General features: G+C 37.5%; 1 protein-coding gene across 3 annotated transcripts in view; it reads left to right on the plus strand.

The window, feature by feature from the left end:
* The first annotated feature begins 1696 nt into the window (after window positions 1-1696).
* NDUFS4 (NADH:ubiquinone oxidoreductase subunit S4) overlaps window positions 1697-14841 on the plus strand; it is a 119476-nt gene continuing 106331 nt past the window's right edge. For all 3 annotated transcript variants that reach the window (XM_067730667.1, XM_067730666.1, XM_067730668.1), the window contains exon 1: window positions 1697-1850. In XM_067730667.1, coding sequence (XP_067586768.1) covers window positions 1753-1850 — 98 coding nt within the window. In that variant the 5' untranslated portion in view covers window positions 1697-1752. The remainder of the gene's footprint in view (window positions 1851-14841) is intronic.

Consider the following 14841-nt stretch of genomic DNA (forward strand, 5'->3'; position numbering starts at 1 on the left):
TTTTGAGCATTTATTCCAGAGAAACGAAAATTTATGTCCACACAAAAACCTGTACATGATTGCTCATAGCAGTTTTATTTGTAATAGCCCCAAATGGGAAACAACCAAAATATTCTGCAACAGGTGGATGGTTAAACAAATTGTGGTAGTCCAGATATATATACTATTAGTTTTGTTTTTTGGCAGCATCTGGACTAATACACCATGGAACACTACTCAGCAATAAAAAGGGATGAACTATTGTTAAATGCAATAACTTGGATGGATCTCAATGGCATTATGCTGAGTGAAAGAAGCCAATTTCAAAAAGTCATATACTGCAAGATTCCATTATATAACATTCTTGAAATACAAAATTATAAAAATGGAAACAGTAGTGGTGGCCAGGGATTGGGAGGTAGGTACTACTGTGAAAGAGTAGCACCAGGGAAAATTTTTGTGGTGATGGAATAGGTCTGTATCTCGATTGTGTTCATGGTTTCACGAATTGACACATGTGATAGAATGACATAGGACCATATAAACACTTTATATATCAGTGTCGGTTTCCTAGCTTAGATACTGTACAGCAATTATATCAGATGTAATCAATGGGGGAAACTGGGTGAAAGGTACACAAGATCTCTCTGTACTGTTTCTGCAACTTCCTGTGAAATCTATTTCAAAATTAAAAGTTTAAAAGAAAATTCCCTCTGAGACATCTCTTCTTTCATCTTTCTGTGCATTTCCTCTTTTCCTGGACATGGCTTTCTCTCTCTTTGGTGCTAGGTGCTATGGTGCTCAATCTCTTTCTTTTCCCCTTTTCCCTATGTATTGAGTTTTCTTTTAATTGGCCTTAATGCAAAACCAAGGCATTCCCCATCCTCCTGTTAATCCTATTCTTTTAATAAAGGTTATGTTTTAACTTGCTTAATTTTAAAAGCAGCAACGTTCTAACTCTTAAAAAAAAAATCTTTTAAATAACAAATCCCACAAAGTAGTCTGCTTTTCATTTTATAATCCACAGTTAATCATTGTTCTTAAGGTCAGTAGCCCACAATACAAACATGTTTCCAACAATCGCCTCAGAAGATAATTTTTGTTTTATATGTCTGGTATCTATGGATTATGATCACACATTCAGGATTTACTGGGAAAAGAATGATATAAAATATTATGTTCCGTTAGTTTGTCATATAAATACACACGTCAAAAAATAATCCTTTGCCAGGCCATGTGTCTAGATTTTTCATTTGGAAAATATGACCATTATAACTATCAACTACAGAACACCAAACTGAATACAGTCCTTTCCTGAGGTCTTGCAAACTTAATCTGGCAACACTTTGGAAAAGTACTACTTAAGGTTCTCAAGAACCAACGAGCCCTCTGGCTCTTCCAGTGGTCTCAGCCCTAAATATTGAGTCCTTTGAAAAAATTATGAGTTGCAGGTGTTTAAACTTTCAAGTGTTTTCTTTTGGTCTCTTCATTAACTGCTAAGTAACCAGTCCTTAACAACAAAAAAGGATTTTACTCTATGAGGACGATCTTTACACTTAATGCACTTCTGCATTTTTCTTCCGTCCACTTTCCTTCTTATCTCTTTCAACCAAACGTTTCACCTCTTTTCTAAACTCCATTATTTAACAAAACACCAAACAAGGATAAAATTAACCCAAAAAACCCACTCCGTTGCATTGCGGTTCCATTGGCTTGAAAACGAAGGAAGTTTGTCCCTTGCGGTGATCCGTCCTAGTGTTTGCCTGCAGCAAGATGGCGGCGGTCTCAATGTCAGTGGCGCTGAGGCAAGCGTTGCGGGGGAGAAGGGCAGCGGCTGTAGCTGCCGTTTCCGTTTCCAAGGTTCCTACCAGGTAACAGCATTGTGAGGCTTCTTCAAGCTTCTCGGGTCTCTCCACTTTTGCGGAGGTCTCTGCTGCTGGGTCCCGGAGAAGGCCTCGGGAAAACGTCCTCTGCTGACCCTTTGCACGGGAGAGGACGGGCGGATTTGGGACTAGCTGCGACCTGGGGAAGCTTGGCCAGGCCAGCGGGGGCGTGAATGCGGGGAGGGGGGAGGAGTACCTCTGGTTTCTTGGAAACTTGGACTGCTGCTGTGAGGGGTCTGCGGAGTGGGGCTGTCTCCGGAGCTAAGAGCCGAACCCCCAGAGAGAGAGGGGGCGGAGTCTCACTCATTTTTCTCCCCACTTTCCGCACCCCTCCATTTTTTTACCTGTTTGCCCATCACTCCAGTCTTTACTGGAGGGTTAAATCACTTCCTCCCCTTCCACGGCTTTAGGTGATATTGATTGGGTTTCTGCGCTGAAAGATTGTTTTATTTATCAGGCTGCTTGGCAGGAAAACTTGGTTGGAATTCAACGTTAGTAAAAATATCACTGCTAGTAGTACTGGAAAGTAATTTTTAAAGGACTGGTGGTAATGCCGGGAGTTTTCCCATCCAGAATTTTATTAAAGCCTCACAGTGATACAGTAATTCAGAGATTGTTGTCGTTCATTGTTTTGCCCTGAAGCATTTTTGTGATGGTGATTTCTTTTTCGACTTCGTTACTTAACCCTCCATTTCCCTATTTTTCTGAATTTTCCTGACTTTATTATAGTACTAACACAACAGCATGCGCGCGCCCGCGCGCGCACACACACATTCTAGCATTTTTGTCTGCGAAGAGTTATTTTGTTTCATTGCTATTTTCACAGCTTGTTAGTATAAATACTAACCAGGGCTTATGTTCAGTATCTTCTACATGAGTGCTTAGAACAGCGATGGAAAGACTGGATGGACAGATATGAAGGGGTGGGAGGAATGGGAGTGGTTAAAAATTGAAAAGAGGGTCTAGTGAAACGCTAATTAGTTTAGTGTTATATTAAACATAAAGGGAATACAGAGAGCTAGAACTAGAGTTAATTAGAAAGGATTTTTGGAGGTAAGTTTTATTAAGGTTTTAAATAGTGGATGATGGATGGGAAAGATGATGTCAGTGGCTTATGAAAAGTCTTGAAGGCAATAATAGAGCGATGTATACATAATATAGTGTCATTGAAAAATAAGAATTGTAAGATTGGGGAAAGGTAAGTTTGTACAACAGTTAACTGTTCTACACATGAGTATTTCTCTAAGGTAAGATGCTCCACTGGTTGACTTAGGTCTAGAATAGAGGTGACCAAGGTTAGTTCTTATTCTTCTAGATATTATGGGCATTAATTTTGCATTCCCTAGAAGTTCATGGTATTCCTAGAACTGAGAACAAATTTGAAGGGTCCCTGGCTAATCAAAACATGGATGTATGTCTAAGTCACAGCCATTTTGTTAGCAATTTATAGTTGTCGAAGTTAAGATACTAGATTTTGGAAACTTTGCTAATTAGTACTACTTATCCACATTTAAAGAGTTTCTGCTTGCAAATGTGTTAAAAGAGATTTGAAAATAAAATTTTAAATCATGTAAGATGACCTTTGTTTCAGACTTTAAAAAACTTAAAAGCCAAGGAAAACAAAGTTTAAGCTCAAGTGAAATGATACATTTATTTGCTTTCTTTACCACCTTTTTTACCCGAAGAGCTTATGTTGTTCACTTCACCTTGAGAGAAATTTATGGCACTTCTCTCTTAGATATTATTTGCTTTTCGGCCTTAAGCACTCTCTTCACATTATGTTTTGAGAGGAATGAGGATCTGAAAAGGTAGAGCGTGGAAAGAGAACCAATTAATGGGGACATCTGCATCTAAAATTCATTTCATTGCTTAGAAAATATTTGCAAATGATGTGACATTTCAGATCACTTCAGTGAAATGAGGGGGGATAGAATCAGTAAGACCCTCGATAAAGGGAGTAGTGAACAAATATAAATACTGAAGAAAAGGAACTATCAGCAGAAGGAAAGAAGCAGTTAACTGCTACATTAACTTTTATGAATTTAACTTTAGTATATCTGTAAAAACCCAAAGAGCAAACCAGAAAAACCCAACCATGTGTACACATAAGGAAGAGGAAAAATTGTTTAAACAGTGTAGTTGATTCAGCTGATCTAGTTGCTGAGATCCTGCTTTAGAGTGAGTCTGTTTCCACATGCTTCTTACTTGCCTGGGCTGAAGAGAGGGGGGACAACCCCGGATATATGGCCTACATTTATTCTTACTTTCCCTGACTTTCCTAAGGGATTGTCCAGGGTAAGTTTAACTATTTAGGATATTAATCTAAAATCAGATAAAATGGCACTCTATTTCAAAATAGCAATACTTGGGACTCAGGACATTTGATACAGTGTTTTTGTTTTTGTTTTCTTTAACCTATTCATGCATACTTATCTCACCTAGCCCTGTTCTATCACTTCTCAATTGGACTGAGTCTTGTGTTTACCTCAAATATAGCTCCTTAGGGTCTTCAGAGGGTGTTAATTAATACTGGTGGGGACTGAGTGTTTGGGACCTTTTTGTGAGGCCTATTTTGTGCTCCAGTCTCTGGCTGTATTTTGTTGCTATGTTTCCTTTTTCAGCGTTAGATAAGCCAGTATGAATATGAGTCTGTAGGAACCTTCAATGAGTAAGAGGCACTAAGTTTGATAAGAGTTCTGTGTGTATTACACCTTGCTAAGAAACTGTCTCAGCCCTAATTTGAAAAACATTTAGGACATTTAAAATCAGTAGGTTAGCTTCTGCTTCAGATACCCTGGATAAACAAATTCCTCTGAAGGGCAGCTACTTTTTGTTGTCTGGAACATATCAAAGCCAAGTTTTGTGAGCTTTCAATGTTTCTAATGTGTTTTCTAATAGGTTTCATTGTTTTGTTTATTTTCCTCATTAAAAAATACCCATAATTAGTTGGTCTGTTTTCATCAGTAGCAGACATCTTTGTTTATTTAAATATTTTAACACTAGTAAATATTAGAATAATGTCTTGGCACATAGTAAACCTTACCTAAATAAATGCTGATTTTATTATTGGTTTGAATAGCCTGAATATTTTTCTTTTCTTTAGTCTCGATGGTGGATATCGTGGTAGATGGTATTATTATTTATAATATTAATTTCCATTCCCTGTGACAGGATTATACATCACCACTCCATTGGCCAAGTGACTTGTTTTGACCAATGAATTTTTTTTTTTCAAGGGGACCATCTCCTCTACCCGCCATATTTTTTTTTTAAAAATATTTATTTATTTATGGCTGCATCGGGTCTTAGTTGTGGCATGGGGGATCTTTCATTGCGGCGCGTGGGCTCGCTCCTCTCTAGTTGTGGTGCATGGGCTTCTCTCTAGTTGTGGTGCATGGGCTTCTCTCTTGTTGTGATGCACAGGCTCCAGAGGGCATGGGCTCTGTAGTTGTAGCGCATGGGCTCTCTAGTTGTGGCACACGGGCTCAGTAGTTGCTGCACGTGGGATTAGTTGCCCCGTGGCATGTGGGATCTTAGTTCCGGACCAGGGATCGAACCCGTGTAATCTGCATTGGAAGGCAGATTCTTAACCACTGGATCACCAGGAAAGTCCCTTGACCAATGAAATGTTAACCAAGAATGTTATACCATGTCAAGCAGAAGCTCCAAGAGCTATCCCATGTTTTGCCATGTCATTTTTTCCTCTGCTTCCCTGGTGGGGTCTTTTCTTTCAGCCTAGATCCTGGAATAAAGATAACATGGAGGAAAGCAGAAGCTGATTCTTATAGGTTATATAAAATGTAAAGTGACAGAAACAAACTTTGTTATAAGCCACAAAGTTGTTTGGATTGTTGGCTGCCTCAGCATAACAACCTATACTGACTCTTCTACACACAAGTGAGCGTGCACACACACACTTGAAAATGAGCAGGTTATTTTTTTCTTTAATAAATTTATTTATTTATTTATTTTTGGCTGTGTTGAGTTTTCGTTGCTGCGTGCGGGCTTTTCTCTGGTTGTGGTGAGTGGAGGCTACTCTTCGTTGTGGTGCACGAGCTTCTCATTGTGGTGCCTTCTCTTGTTGTGGAATACAGGCTCTAGGTGCACGGGCTTCAGTAGTTGTGGCATGTGGGCTCAGTAGTTGTGGCTCATGGGCTCTAGAGCTCAGGTTCAGTAGTTGTGACGCACGGGCTTAGTTGCTCTGCGGCATGTGGGATCTTCCTGGACCAGGGGTTGAACCTGTGTCCCCTGCATTGGCAGGTGGATTCTTAACCACTGTGCCACCAGGGAAGTCCCTAAATAGATTTTTTTTGTACTCAAGCACTTCTTTGACAAGTGTCCTGATTCCTCTTTTGTTTTCAAATTTAAAACAGAGGTGGAAATGAACTTAATTTGAGAAAGGGTACTCACAGAGCATGAGAGCTCTTTAGGAATAATAGTAACTAAATGTGATTATTAGACTTGCTGTGTGCAAGCTACTTTACATGAAGTTTTTAAAAGTTGATAATACATGGGACTTAATGAAGAAAGATGGGGCAAATTGATTCCTGTATAATACATTTTAGAGAGGTCTCTGGGTATGGGGTGAATGCAGAATAAGACCATTTCAAATGGAAAAGCTTCTAAAATATACCCTTTGGTGAACATTGAGAATCATTTTTATGATGTTTATTCTGAGTACAAATTAATAATGGCAGCTAACATTTATTTCTCACTGTGTATTAGCCACTGTGCCAAGGACGTTACCTTTGTTATCCCATTTCTTACAGTAATCCTACAACTCACATGTTTTTATTCTCATTTTTCAGACAAAGAAACAGATTTTAAGTTTACATTACTAGGAAATGGTCTGACTTAGCAATTTAAAGGAATATATTGACTTTTGCAGAGAGAAATATTATGTCTGGTAATAGTAAATTAAAATCTCAGTGTCTTCTCTGTTTTCTTTTTAGCAAGGTATATATATATATATATATTTTATTTTGTGTTGGAGTATAGTTGTTTAACAATGTTCTATTAGTTTCAGGTGTATAGCAAAGTGATTCAGTTATACATATACATATATATATTCTTTTTCAAATTCTTTTCCCATTTAGGTTATTACAGAATATTGGGCAGAGTTCCCTGTGCTATACAGTAGGTCCTTGTTGGTTATCTATTTAAATATAGCAGTGTGTACATGTCAGTCCCAAAATCCCAGTCTGTCCCTCCCCTCAAGGTGTATCCTGTATTTAAAAGACTATCTGATGCTCTTTACTTTCATTCCATTGTTCCTTTTATACAGCTAGAGTCTCCAATTGAGGAATTAGGGGATTTTGTGGTTATTTTTGTGGTAAGGATTTTTTCCCCTAAATTTTGTAATTATTTTTGATGAGAGACTTTGTATAGGTAACTTGATTATTATACTTTCTTACACTCTTAAACAAAATACATGTAAGGTATGAATTAAACAAGGTATACTGAACATATTTTTCTTTTTCTTCACTCTAGTGATCATTAGGAAATAGAGTTACCGTATTCTGCTGCCTTTAAAAACTATCAAGTGTCTGCTGTGCTTTCTGAGTTCTTGTGTCTACTTTTTTTTTTTTTTTTTTTTTTTGCGGTTTGTGGGCCTCTCACTGCCGTGGCCCCTCCCGCTGCGAAGCACAGGCTCCAGACGCGCAGGCCCAGCGGCCACGGCCCACGGGCCCAGCCGATCCGCGGCACGCGGAATCCTCCCGGACCGGGGCACGAACCCGCGCCCCCACATCGGCAGGCGGACTCCCAACCACTGCGCCACCAGGGAGTCCCATGTCTACTTTTTAATAGTGTTTTTGTATCCTTCCTTGACTGGTCTGCTCCCCTTTAGCAGTTCCACTGCTACTTTTCGTTTATCATGGATTTGAATACCAAGCAAGTAAAACCTGGTAGAATTTTGTGTAAAATGAAGTAGGCTTAATAAAGCTTTGATAATGGCTGAAATTTACTTTGTTGTGATTAAAGCCTTGAACTTTTTTTTTTTTTCTGTACACGGGCCTCTCACTGTTGTGGCCTGTCCCGCTGCGGAGCACAGGCTCCGGACGTGCAGGCTCAGCGGCCATGGCTCACGGGCCCAGCCGCTCCCCGGCATGTGGGATCCTCCCGGACCAGGGCACGAACCCGTGTCCCCTGCATCAGCAGGTGGAGTCTCAACCACTGCGCCACCAAGGGAAGCCCAAAGCCTTGAACTTTTTAAAGGTTGACAGATAATACATATAATACATGAGCTCTTATTATAACTTTTCTTTTTTTCAGTTTGCAGTATCCAGAGACCCTGATGGAACCTTTGCAGTGATCAGATTCTTCATAACAACTTTCATCTAAATATTTGGATATTTTAGCAAACTATTCTAAGACTTTTGTCCTTTAAGTAATGGCATGAGAACAATTCAGAATTTCTGTTTCAAATTTTCTTTCTGTTTGTTACTGAGTATTTTAGTAGGTGTATACAACCTTAGGTTCTTTAGAACTAGTTAGTTGCTCAAATGTGACCTTTCCTCCTTGTCTTTACTCACTAGACTTTAATTTTTCCTCTATGGGATCATGCTCCAGTTCAGTTGTTTTTAAAACCTTGCTGTGCATCAAAATCACTTGCTGTGTGCATAAATAATTCAGATGCCTTGGTCCCAGTATATATTGGTTCAGTAAATTTATGTTGAGATCTAGCTCTATAGTGATTCTGAAGGGAAGCTAGGGCTGAAAACTACTGTTTTTGGGTTTTTTTGTTTAATAGTTTCCATGCTATGTCTTGAAGGACTTCAAAATGCATTTTGCCTTAGGCGGAGGAGATTTCCAGAAACAAATGCTTCTATTTTTGCATGTTTTCCTAATCTAAGTTTTGTTTTTCACCCATGTATTGTATAGAGGCTTTTTCTTGGAGAAACTTTCCTTTGAGGCAAAGCAGGCATTTTGATAATTTTGGAGAAAGCAGGCCATGTTACTCGCTCTCCAGAGACTCTTGTTCTTCCTTTTGGAAGGGCTCAGGTTTAATATAGCGCAGCTGTTGAACTCTGCCCTTCAGAGTTTTAAGAAGAAAGTGTTTTATCCTTTAAAATGGAAATGCCTTTTTTAGGGAGGTGGTCTTTGGCTGGATATAGTTCTCTAAGAAAGCTTTTCTAGAGTTCTTTTGTTTCAGTGATTTCTTAGAATTGTTTCAGATGTTGAGAGCACTGTCTCTGAGAGTAAAGATCTGGCTGCTTTTCTAATGTGTTTTGCTGTATCCTTAACAAAGCTAGATGAAGAGTTTATTTCTTTGTGTTTTCTAGGACTTAAAAATATGTTCTTTTCTTTATTCAGCCACTCCATACATAAGTAAATGGTCCTTGAATAGGGTTTACTAGACGAAAGATCCTGTTCTAGATGACTGTTCAGCAAGCCATATGCTTCTCCTAAAAATGTCAGTCTGTCTTGATGAGCTTTAAAGTGAATACAGATGTTTTGGCTCTTTTGAGGACTACCACCCTTTGTGTGGAAAGAGTACTTATTTTTCAAGAAATTTCTTCAATATACTTATAGAAGTTTGCATGAAATTTATAACTTTTGTCTTTTAAGTCTAATGAAATTAGATTTAATTAGACATTAGTAATTTGAATTTAATTGTAATATCCTTAGTACAAATGAGATTTGGAGAAATAAACTGGGTCTTAACAAGGCTTTTGTTAAGATTTTGAATTTATTTGGTCTTTTTAAAAATTTGGAACTTAGAGTGCTATTTAATATTTTTATGCAATGAAAGGTGATATTTTGGCAGGAAGGGATACCTTTTTAGATGTTTGGTGTCTTCTACTTTGGTAGGTTAACTGTAGAAGTTATAGTTCATATAATGTTTGAGGTGGAAGAAAACTCTTGGATCATCCTGTCTGACCCTTTGTTTAATGCAAGAATCTTCAGAACTTCCTGCTTCTTGATCATCTAGCAGTTGAGGAATATATGGTGAATTACTGGTGGCCCTAGAAAACCCTCTATATTTTTAGGCTCGCTGGTAAATGAAGTTTCTCTTTAATATTATATGGAAAAATTCTAACTCTCGTGCACATGTCAGCTCTTCAGATAATTGAAGACATTTGTCATCGGTCATTCTCCTTCTGAGTCTGTGCTCCAGGCTTAGCATGTCTAGTTTATTTACCCCTAATTAATGACCAGATTTATTACCTCTTGGTACTCCTTAGGATGAATTTCATTTTTTTAGTATCTTTCTTTGAACTATATACTGTATTTTAAACTAAATGAGATGATCAGAAGTGGTAGTCTAGTGAATTTAAACCAAATTAAAGAAAAGCTATTGACTCTCAATATTGACTGTTGACTCTCAATATTGACTATTGACTCTCAATTGGATTTAACATTTTTTAATTTTTAAAATTATAAAGAAAAATCCACTATTTTCCTTTTGGTGAACAGTTTTTAGAATTTTAACAAACATATGGATTTGTGTAACCATCTCAATAATCAGTGTACAGAATACCAAAGGACTTCACCCCAAAGAGTCCCTCCTTACCCCTGTAATCTCTGGCAACAAATAATCTTTTCTTCATCTCCATAGTTTTGTAATTTTGAGACTGTAATATAAATGGAGCCATATGGTATACAACCTTGTGAAGATTGGTTTCTTTCACTTAGCATAATGCCTTTGAGATTCTTCTAAGTTGTGTGTATCAGTAGTTCATTCTCTTTATTGCTAAATCATATTCCATTGTTTGGATATACCACAGTTTATTTATCCGTTTACCCCTTGAAGAACATTTCAATTTTTTCCAGTTTTTTTTTTTAAATTAATTAATTATTTTTGGTTGCGTTGGGTCGGTTGCTGTGTGTGGGCTTTCTCTAGTTGCGGTGAGCAGGGGCTACTCTTCTTTGCGGTGCATGGGCCCCTCATTGTGGTGGCTTCTCCCGTTTTGGAGCACGGGCTCTAGGTGCGCGGGCTCTAGAGTGCATACTCAGTAGTTGTGGCTCATGGGCTTAGTTGCTCTGTGGCATGTGGGATCTTCCTGGACCAGGGCTCGAACTTGTGTCCCCTGCATTGGCAGGGGTTCTTAACCACTGTGCCACCAGGGAAGCCCTTTTTCCAGTTTTTGACCGTGGTAAATAGAGCCACTTTAAACATCTGTGTACAGGATTTTATGTAAACATGATTTCATTTCTCTAGAGTAGATACCCAGGAGGAAGATTTCTGGGCCGTAGGTAATATACTTCAACTTTATAAGGTACTGCAAAACTATTTTTCAGAGTAGTCATACCGTTTTGCTTTTCCAGCAGCAATGTTTGGAAATTTAGTTGCTCTGCATCCTTATTAACATTGGTATTGTCAGTATTTTTAAATTTAGCCATTTTAATTGGTGTCTAATAATAATTCATTGTGTTTTTGTAACAACTTTATTGAGATATAATTACCATATAATTCATTCATATAAAATATATGATTTGATGGTTTTTAGTATATTCACAGAGTTGTGCAACCATTCAAAATCAATTTTAGAACATTTCCATCACTCCAAGAAAAAATCCTGTGCTCATTAGCTGTCACTCCCTGTTTCTCCCTTCCCCTAGCCCTAGGCAACCACCAATCTGCTTTCTGTCTTTTAGGTTTGCCTACTCTGGACATTTCATACAAAGAGAATCATATGTGATCTTTTGTGACTGGCTTCTCTTAATGTTTTCAAGGTTTAACCAAGTTGTAGCATGTATCAATACCTGATTCCTTTTTATTGATGAATAATGTTCTGTTGAATGGACATATCACACTTTATCCACAAGTTGATGGACAGTGGGTGTGTTTTCACCTTTTGGCTAGTATGAATAACATTCTGTGAACATTTGTGTACAAGTTTTTGTGTGACACAGGTTTTCACTCTTTTGGGTATATACGGAGGAGTTGAATTGCTGGACAATATGATAACTCTGTGTTTAGCCCTCTGAGTAACTGCCAGACTCTTTTCAAAGTGTCTGCACCACTTTACATTCCCATCAGCAGTGAATGAGGGTTCCATTGGCTTCACAATCTTGCCAACACTCGTTATTACCATCTTTATTATAACCATCCTAGTGAGTATGAAGTGGTATCTGGTGGTTTTGATTTGCATTTCCATCATGGATAACTCATGTGGTTTTAATATGTATTTCTCTAATGGCTAATAATATTGAGGTGAAGTGTTTGTTATGTCTTTTGCCAGTTTTTAAGTTGGGTTGTTTATTTTCTTGAGCTTTGAGAGTTCTTAAAATATTCTGGATATAAGACCTTTGTTAGATATGTAGTTTGCAAATATTTTCTCCCCATCTGTAGCTTTTCTTTTCATTCTTTTAACAGTATCTTTCAGAGAGTAAAAGTTTTTAATATTGATAAAGTTCACCAGTTTTTTTCTCTTATGGATTGTACTTTTGTTGTCATATCAGAGAACTCTTTGCCTAACCCCAGAATATGAAGATTTTTTTCCTCTATTTTCTTCTTGAAGTTTTGAAATCTTTTTATTCAGACCTGTGATCCATATTGAGTGAATTTTTATATAAAGTGTGAGATTTAAGTTGAGCTTAATTTTTTTTTGCAAATGGACGTATATTTGTTCCAACCCCATTTATTGTAAAGACTATTCTTTTACCACTGAATTGCTTTTGGACCTTTGTCAGTAATCAGTTGACTATATATATATATATATATATATATATATATATATATATATTTTTTTTTTTTTTTTCCTTTTGCGGTACGTGGGCCTCTCACTGTTGTGGCCTCTCCCGTTGCGGAGCACAGGCTCCGGACGCACAGGCTCAGCGGCCATGGCTCACGGGCCCAGCCACTTCGCGGCATGTGGGATCTTCCCGGACCGGGGCACGAACCCGTGTCCCCTGCATCGGCAGGCAGACTCCCAACCACTGCGCCACCAGGGAAGCCCAATCAGTTGATTGTATTTGCCTGGGTCTGTTCCATTTATCTAAATCCATTTGCCAATACCACATAGCCTTGATTACTATAGCTTTATAGTTAATGTAATTGAGGAGTTGTGATTTTTCCAATTTCATACTTGTTTTTCAAAATTTTTTTAGCTATTCTAGTTCCTTTGCCTTTTTGTCTAAATTTTAGAATTATTTTTATCCATATTTTTGAAAAATCCACCTGAGGTTTTGATTGGTGTTGTTTTAGATCTATAGATTAATTTGAGGAGAGTTGTCATTTTTACTATGCTGAACCTTCCAGTCCATATATATGGACGTCTCTTCATTTATTTATTGATTTCTTTCATCAGTGTTTTGTAGTTTTGAATCTGCAGATCCTGTATGTTCTGTTAGATTTATGCCTACGTATCTCAATTTGGGGGAGCTGTGGTAAATAGCCTTGTTTTTAAAATTTCAGTTTGTAATTGTACATTGCCATATATAGAAATAGGACTGATTTTTGTGTGTTTGACTTTGCAGGCAACCTTGCTATATTCATTTGTTAGTTCTTTATGTATTTTATAGATTCTTGGGGATTTTTTAAGTAGGTAATCATGTAGTATGTGAATAGGGACAGTTTATTTATTCTGTCCAATCTCTATACCTTTGTTTCTTTTTGGTTTCCAGAAGTGTTAAACAAGGGTGGTGACAGTAGACATTCTTGCCATTTACTGATCTTAAGGGAAAGCTTTCAGTTTTTCACCGTTAAATATAATGTTAGCTAAAGATTTTTTTGGTAGAAATGCCTTTTATCAGATTGAGGAAGTTTCTACTCCTAGATTGCTAATAGGTTTTAATCATGAATGGATGTTATATTTTATCTAATGCCTTTCTGTATCAGTTGATATATTATTATGGTTTTTCTTTTTTAGCCTGTCAGTATGTTGAATTATGTTGATTTTTCAAATAACTGAAGCAGCCTTGCATTCTCAGGATAAATCCCACTTGGTTGTGTTATTTAATTCTTTTTATATACTTCTGTGTCTGATTTGCTAATACTTTGTTGAGGATTTTTACATCTATATTTATGAAGGATATTGGTTGTAGTTTTCTTTTTTTGTTCTATTTTTGATTTGATATGGGTATAATACTGGACTCAAAATGAGCTAGGAAGGACTTCTTCATCTTCTGTTTTCTTTTGAATTGCTTTAGTTCCATCCCACAAATTTTGATATGTTGTATTTTATTATCTTTGGGTTCAAAATATCTTATTTCCCTCCAGACTTCCTTTTTGATACATGGATTATTTAGAAGTGTTTTAATTTCCAAGAATTTGGAGATTTTTCCTCTCATCTTTCTGTTTCTGATTTCTAGTTTAATTCCATTATGTTCTGAAGACCTGATTCCATGGGGTTTCCCTTTTTAGTTTCCATCTAGGAACTTGTGGCTCTTGCTACCTTGTTTTGTAGTGCAGTCCTACAGTTACGTTTGCATCAGGGGCTAAGGGATGGGAGGACAGAGAGAGAAAAAAACCAAAAAAGCAGTAGGTGTTGGTCCTACCTTCTTAAAATCACAACTTCAATGAATGGAGAAGAAGGTTTCCTTCCCTCTAGTTTTTGGCTCTTGCAGGTTTCCATGTATGGAAGCCATAGGATTGCCTACCATTTGGTGCACGAGAAAACAAAGAAAAGAGAAAAAAATGGGTGATTTCCCACTCAGACATTTCTGTTAGTTCCCCTTCTAGCTTCTTGGGACAGAATGCTTCTCCTTCAGAAGTGCTCATTTCTAGGTTTCCAGTTGTATTAAGTTCAGGCAAGGGCTACTGGAGGGAAAAAATATGGTAAACTCGTCTCTGGTTGACTGATACTTTGAATTCTGGTAATCTTCCCTGATCTGCTTGCTATTTACTTTTCAGTGTTCAAATAGCTTTTCCAAGCATCGTGTCCAGAATTTATGGTTGTATTCAGTGGGAGAGACAGGATAGAGTGTGCTTACTACATCTTACCAGGGCCAGCCAGCCTAGGATGAATTATTTAAAAGCTAAATTCTAATATTTCTTGCATTTTAGTACATCTGAATAGGTTTAAAAAATCTG

This window comes from Pseudorca crassidens, chromosome 3 (assembly GCF_039906515.1).
Source record: "Pseudorca crassidens isolate mPseCra1 chromosome 3, mPseCra1.hap1, whole genome shotgun sequence".
In the NCBI taxonomy this organism is placed as follows: Eukaryota; Metazoa; Chordata; class Mammalia; order Artiodactyla; family Delphinidae; genus Pseudorca; species Pseudorca crassidens.